General features: G+C 41.1%; 1 protein-coding gene across 1 annotated transcript; it reads left to right on the top strand.

Moving 5' to 3' along the window:
* Positions 1 to 320: 320 nt before the first annotated feature.
* Positions 321 to 6,443, top strand: RPL5 (ribosomal protein L5; the record flags this gene model as incomplete). The annotated part of the gene is made up of 7 exons (XM_009077727.1): positions 321 to 390; positions 481 to 596; positions 2,075 to 2,209; positions 2,737 to 2,939; positions 3,826 to 4,003; positions 5,570 to 5,658; positions 6,283 to 6,443. Coding segments are annotated over 7 exons (891 nt in total), but the record flags the coding sequence as incomplete, so codon positions are not given.
* Positions 6,444 to 6,896: the final 453 nt, after the last annotated feature.

Genomic DNA, 6,896 nt, shown 5'->3' with positions numbered 1-6,896 from the left:
GGGCACAGGAAATCGGCGTGGTCACTGCGCTGGCCCATACAGACAGCTCAGCTAGCAAACGCATTGTATGGTTTTCTTCTTGAACTGCACGAAATTATGGAGAGAAGTGTGTGTTAGTTTCTGTGGGAGTAGAATTCATGGTGTTTGATGGGGGTTTTTCCCTCAGTTCGTTTTTATAATGCTTTCGTATCTAAATATATAAGAAAACCTGTTTTATTTTCCTGATTGCACTGCGGTTTTATTCATTACATGTTGAGTTAGAATGGTCTTGGCTTACGTGGTCGTATGTTAATAACACCTAGTTATGTTTCTTGTCCAAGGGGTTTGTGAAAGTTGTCAAGAACAAGGCATATTTCAAGAGGTACCAAGTGAAATTCAGGAGAAGGAGAGGTATTATTAAATTCTCTGTAACATATAATTAAGTGTCATGGGTGAATATTCCGACTTCACACATTCTCCACACTGTAACTTGTTTTTCAGAGGGCAAAACTGATTACTATGCTCGGAAGCGCTTGGTAATTCAGGATAAAAACAAGTACAACACTCCTAAATACAGGATGATTGTGCGTGTTACCAACAGAGACATCATTTGCCAGGTAAGGCTTGCAGTGCTTCCTGCTTGATTCCCAGTCTTCCTGGGTGAAGGGAACAGAAAGGGGGATGGATGGAGCAGCTGGGCGTGTTTTGGCTGCATCTGAGCAGGTTTTTTACTGTAAAACAGTTGCTTGGAGGAGAATAGTCTTCAGCATTGTCACAACTTTAACCATGGTCGTCCTAGAGAGTAAGTTTTACTAGTCTCAGCATTCTTCTGTGAGGTTATTTGTCATACAGGTTTGTACTAGTTTAGTGATGTTGGGGGAAGGAGAGAATTTTAGGGAGAGGGAGGATTTCTCTGGTTTTTTTTTTCTGGTAGATCTAAAGGGCTTCTAAAAGAGGCCTCTTTGCTTCACTGAAGATGACCAACTTGACTGTGTGACTTGTCAGCCTTGACCATTGTGCTGTATCTAAAAGTGCCTTCTCTTTTGAGAGATCTTTTTTTATGGTGGTATGTGGATCATATGAAGCAGTGAAGCCTTTTGTTTGCTTTCCTGGGTGATTAAAGGACACTGGTAAATAAGAACAGTAGGCATCTGCTCGTGTTTATTAGGTACACGGTTGTGTGTTGCATCACGCGCAGTTCCTCGCTGTGGCTTACTTTTCTTGTTTCATTTTCAGAATGTTTGGCTAATTTTGATGTTAAAGACTTAGGCGTGTTTGTTGTTTCCATAAATGCATGTTAAACTCAAAAAAGAAGTAGATGGATAAGTTTAACAGTTGCTTCTTCGTAGAATAATAATTTGTGGGGAACAGTCTGTTCAGACCTTGACAAGGTTATTTTACCTTTGCAACTCAAAATCCAGTGGTGGCAGGTGCTTACATCTGGCTGATAGTGCCTTTCCAGTTTGTAGGAATCCTGCAAAAGGGGACAACCTTTGGATGTAGAAAGGAGGTGTGGGAGTTGAAAAGGAGAAGGCTCCATACATGAACTGTATAAACATATTTGGCAGTGCTGCTGTCTCACAGGAGACCCCTGAGATGATGCTAGTCTCAGACCCATTAGTAAAATCATTCTATGAGGTTAGTTACCACAAACTCTGGATCAGATGCTTCTTGTATTTTTCTGAAGTGTGTTACATACTGTGTTCTATGAGAACTACATGTAGAGAGTGAGAGAGAATCCATGCATGTCCATAATGATCCTTGGAGGGGTTGCTTTGGTAGGCAGTTTCCTGGCCTCTTCATCTATGTGAAGAGGTAATTTCTGGTTGTTGCTGACTTACACTTTCTCTGGCCTAATAGAGATTTGAATTCTTCATGTCTTTATTTGAGGAGTTGAAGATTCCTTTAACAAAAAAACCCAAACCAAACACCAAAAATAGAGAAAACTAGAAAAAGCCCAACAAACCAAAGCACCACAACCCCTTGAGCTTGCGTGCAGAGGTTGGCAGTTTGCTGGACATGTTGGCTTAAGTAGGTGTCGAAGAATAAATGGAGCCCAGAATTGCGAGAACACTAACATTTGTTCTGTTGTCAGATTGCCTATGCCAGAATTGAGGGTGACATGATTGTCTGTGCTGCTTATGCCCATGAGCTGCCAAAGTATGGTGTGAAGGTTGGCCTGACCAACTACGCTGCAGCCTACTGCACGGGTCTGCTCCTGGCACGCAGGGTACGTATCTGCCACGCGCTCTGGACTCGCTTCTCTGCTTTTCTTATGGGGGGGAAAGCCACTCCCTTGAGCACTGTGATAGCTCACCTGAGCCTGGGTTTAGCAAAATAATAACTTCTGCTCTTCACCATATAGATTTGATGGCCTCTTGTGACTGTCAGATCACAGAAGCACGACAGCACACAGTTCCAATGCCAGCAGCCTGTTTTAAGTCTCAGACCTTAAGTCTGGTGGAGGGAGGGAGTCAGGATAAAAATGTAAGAAATGTGCCTTGAATAGTTTGAAAACATGCAAACAGCATCCATCCATTATCTGTGTGGGCTCATGAATGGTGTACCTGTTGGAACAGATGGTTGAAACTTACCAGACATACCTACAGTGGTGGTTGTTAAAAAGCTTTGTTACTAGTATAGGGTGCATGATTTTTGTAAAGATTCTGCTGCAAATTCACGTTTTAAGGTGGTGGGGATTCTGTGTTTTGTCAACAAATGCAAAGAATTTGAGAAGTGTGTGTTTTTTCCCCACAGCTTCTGAATAAATTTGGCCTTGATAAGATCTATGAAGGCCAAGTTGAAGTCACTGGTGACGAATACAATGTGGAAAGCGTGGATGGAAAGCCTGGCGCTTTCACATGCTACCTGGATGCAGGTCTTGCCAGAACTACCACTGGAAACAAAGTCTTTGGTGCTCTGAAGGGTGCAGTGGACGGTGGTCTGTCCATCCCTCACAGGTAATACTTGTTTGGGAGAAATTCTTCAGAGTTAACCTGAAATGCTTCTGTATGTACCAATCTACTTTTACTGTCACTTTGTGTTGAAATGATGCTGTTATGTAGCTTAGGTTCTGGAGTGGGGCTTTTTTTGTTGATTGTCTTTTAATACACAAGTGCAATTCTGATGGTGCTGCTGGGAATCTTGCAGCTATCAAGAGATGCTGTGAAACTTTGAGAAACTAAAGAGCTTTTACTAAAAATCAGCAAGTGATTGAATGCACTTAAGTAAATATCCTTTAGATTTCTGTTGGTTTAAGTCTTTACCAAATTGTGTGCAGGTATGAATTACACCAGGAAAATCTACAAACCAGGCACAAACCCACTGATACTTGCTACAGTTGTCAGTACAGTAGTAAGTCTGAGCAGTCCACCTGCATTTAAAATTTCCACATGGAAATTTTGGCAATTCCCATCAAAGGCTGTGCATGACTGAATCAAGATTTTGGCAGTGTTATCTAACCCTTATACAACAACTGACTGCTGCTTTCTGCTAGCAGCAGTGGGGGAAAGACAGCCTTGAGATCTGTTGTGTATTTTCCTGCCCTCTCCCATGCTGTCCCATTCATGAGTAATTGTCCAGTTCTTATGACTTGGCTGCTACATGATGATCCTCCCAAGGACTGAACACTCTGTAGTTGGTCCATGGTGTGTATATGATGTACTGCACTGTTTCAAGACGGGACTGATGGCAGCCGAGTGGAACTTCAAACTTGAATTCCTAACTTTTAATTAGAGGGTCCTATCCCTCAGTTACCTGTAGGAGAATCTGCCGTATCAGCCATTTCTGTATGGATCTTAGCCTCTGATTGAGTGTGTCAATCTGCCTATACCTGCTGTTCCACAGTACCAAACGTTTCCCTGGGTATGACTCGGAAAGCAAAGAGTTCAACGCAGAGGTTCACCGCAAGCACATCATGGGCCAGAATGTTGCAGATTACATGCGTTACCTGATGGAGGAGGATGAAGATGCTTACAAGAAACAGTTCTCCCAGTACATAAAGAACAATGTAACGCCTGACGGGGTAAGGTTGATGTATCCTCCTGGATCTTGTGCCTTCACAGAGATGCTGATAAATCTTGCGTAGGAACTTCTGTAGTGATGGAACTAAGTTTGATATGTGAAATTATGTGATTCCTGTTGTATGTTACCCATGCAGAGAAATTTTTTTTCCTTCATTAAGGGCTCTGTAGTATATTGTAGAACTTTTGAAAGTGGGACCTTTATCCTGCTGTGAAGCTTAACATTTTGCCTATAAATCCAAGCTTACAACACTGTATTCTATGCTGGACCACTCCCCCCACCCCAATCTGTACATGCTACCCACTCATTCCTAATCCTGCACCACAGCCTGTCCTGTCTGCAGGTGTAGTGGTTGCAACTGAGCATGTGGTTCTGTGTTAAATCAGGTTTATGATTTGTGTGACCCTATAGGTGAACATAGAATAGCCCAGGCTAGCTCTGGTACAAGCTAGCATTTCATGAGGCTACAGAGTGTAATATATTTTAGCTTAGTACTGTTTTAAATTTTAAGAGTGTTTTATAGGGAACACCAGAAGATACGTAAGAATACTGAGGTGTGCTGCTTCTACTTTTTTCAATTGTTAAACTGTTTCCAAAGGGCACCTTGTGCTGCCTGTAATGTTCTTGCTTGGTTTCCCTAAGTAGTGGTTCTGGAGCTTTAAAACATACATTCTCACGTCCCCTTTTTTGGCTATAGAAAACTTAGCAATTAAGAAGGGATAAAGAATGAAATTATTGTAAATTCCAACTTCATCTGTTTTACTAAAAAAACAGTAGTTGTAGCTTGTATTGCAATGAAGTGATTCCAAGACTTACATCAGTAGAAAGCTAGAAGTTTTTCACAGCTGAGATCCAGTGGTCTTAATTAACCACTGGCAAAGGTATTAAAATTGTGCCATTATGGATCCCTAGTTCTCTTTGGGACAGAGCAGCATTATTCCATCCCTGGGGATGATCCAGGGGCTGCCATGGCTCTTGCAAGATGTGTAAAAACATCTACAGGTTCTCAACTTCTGCCTTCTCTCTTAGCTTTGTGATGTGTACTGCAGTAGAGTCTGAAAAGTGGTGAGATTACACGTCTGGTCTGGTTTGTGTGAAATAATTTTTGTTCATTAAGTAAACATGAAGTATTTTATTCTAAGAATAACTTTCTAGACTGACTTTTAATTGAAATCTAGGGATGCTCCAGCACTGAGAGTCAGCTTCAGAGGAAACACTTCAACTGCAAGATGCCAGCCTGTAGTTATGAGGCTTCTAAGTAGTCTGTAGGGAACTAAGGCCCTACAGTAACTAACTGTAAAATAAGGATAAGAGAACTTTCTCCATTTAGTGTCTGAAGTTGTGGGTTTGGATATTTAAATTAACATAGTGACAGTAGGAATTTCTTAATGCTGTGGCAGTTACCTGCTGTATGAAGGAAGTGTTTTAAAGGCAACCATGTGAAATTACAACCTGGATTGTCATGGAACTGGTTTCTAGTGCATGCTTAGATAAGGGTGTCCTGTTTTTTTGATATCCTACAACTGGACCACTGTGGTGAATTTAAATTTTTTCTTTTTTAATCTAGATGGAAGAAATGTATAAGAAAGCCCATACTGCTATACGGGATAATCCAGTCCATGAAAAGAAACCCAAGAGAGAAGTCAAGAAAAAGAGGTAAAACTCATTCTCTTCAACATCCATGTGCCTCCCCTGTTGAAAATATTTTAGTTATAGTAAAACAAGTAATGCAGTTCACATTGCAGTTGTGTCAACATTCACATGTGCTTTACACCAAATAAGATACGAGCAGTTCTGTATAACTTGGTCTGGAGTTAACTTTAGCAGTAGAACTCTGAAATTTAAGAGCTCTTAACTATATGGAAAAAAAAATTTCAAGTGGAGCATGCTTGTGGCCTGAATAGCTGGAACTCTTGAAGTGTGTATCTTCAGGTCTTACTGTTTTTAGTGGGAAAGCTGCTTCTCTTTAGCAGAGAGCACACTGACTAGCTTGTCAGCACTGAATTGTTCTGATTTTCCAGAGGTGTGGGAGAAAAATCAAGACAGAGCTATTGCATTGGGCTTGATACTGTCTAAACTTCAGTCACAAAAGAGTACAGTTTACCTCTTGAGGAACTAAACTAACCATGTCTTTGTGGTGCCCTAACTACAGCCTTAAATCATTATGAGTAAATAAAGTGGAAATACTGTCTACCATTGCACTCTTAATCACAGTTGTTTCTTGACCTCTTTTTGCTTATTTTTGCCTTGGCTATATCATAAGCTGTGCTTGCATTGCAGATGGAACTGTCCCAAGATGTCCCTTGCCCAGAAGAAAGACCGTGTTGCCCAGAAGAAGGCCAGCTTCCTCCGGGCCCAGGAGCGCAGGACTGAGAGCTAAGACAACTTCCACAGTTTACTTTGAAGCTTTGGAAAAAGTGGCAATAAATTTATTGAGGAAGCAATTGTGTAAGAGTGGCTTTTCTATGTATCTTATCAAAATAGAGAATATTTTTTAGGATCCAGATATTCCATACCTGAAAGGGGGTTTTTCCCCTTTCAAAGTACTGTGTGAATTGAACTTGCACAGTAGAGGTGACAGACTTCAAAGCCCAAGGCTGCTGCAGTAGAATTATTCCTATGAGAAGGGGAAGTCCATCTGATTATTGTGGCATAGCTAGTATCAAAGACTAGATATAAGAGCTTGCTGCTTCTAACTAGAAAAAGATTTTAAAGAAGGGTCTTACATGTCCTTCACAATTTTTCTTTCAGCATATGTAATGTTATGAGAGAGCCTGGATGTAGCTTACAAAAAAAACAAGAGTCATAGTAGGTTCTAAAGCCTCTGCCCAAAGATAACCTTAGGCTTTTAGGCACATCACACACTCACCTCCAAGCTGGGGATAATTGATTTC

Source organism: Acanthisitta chloris, unplaced genomic scaffold (assembly GCF_000695815.1).
Source record: "Acanthisitta chloris isolate BGI_N310 unplaced genomic scaffold, ASM69581v1 scaffold41416, whole genome shotgun sequence".
In the NCBI taxonomy this organism is placed as follows: Eukaryota; Metazoa; Chordata; class Aves; order Passeriformes; family Acanthisittidae; genus Acanthisitta; species Acanthisitta chloris.
The sequence above is the reverse complement of the archived record's forward strand: the minus strand, read 5'-3'. Positions and strand labels throughout refer to the sequence as shown.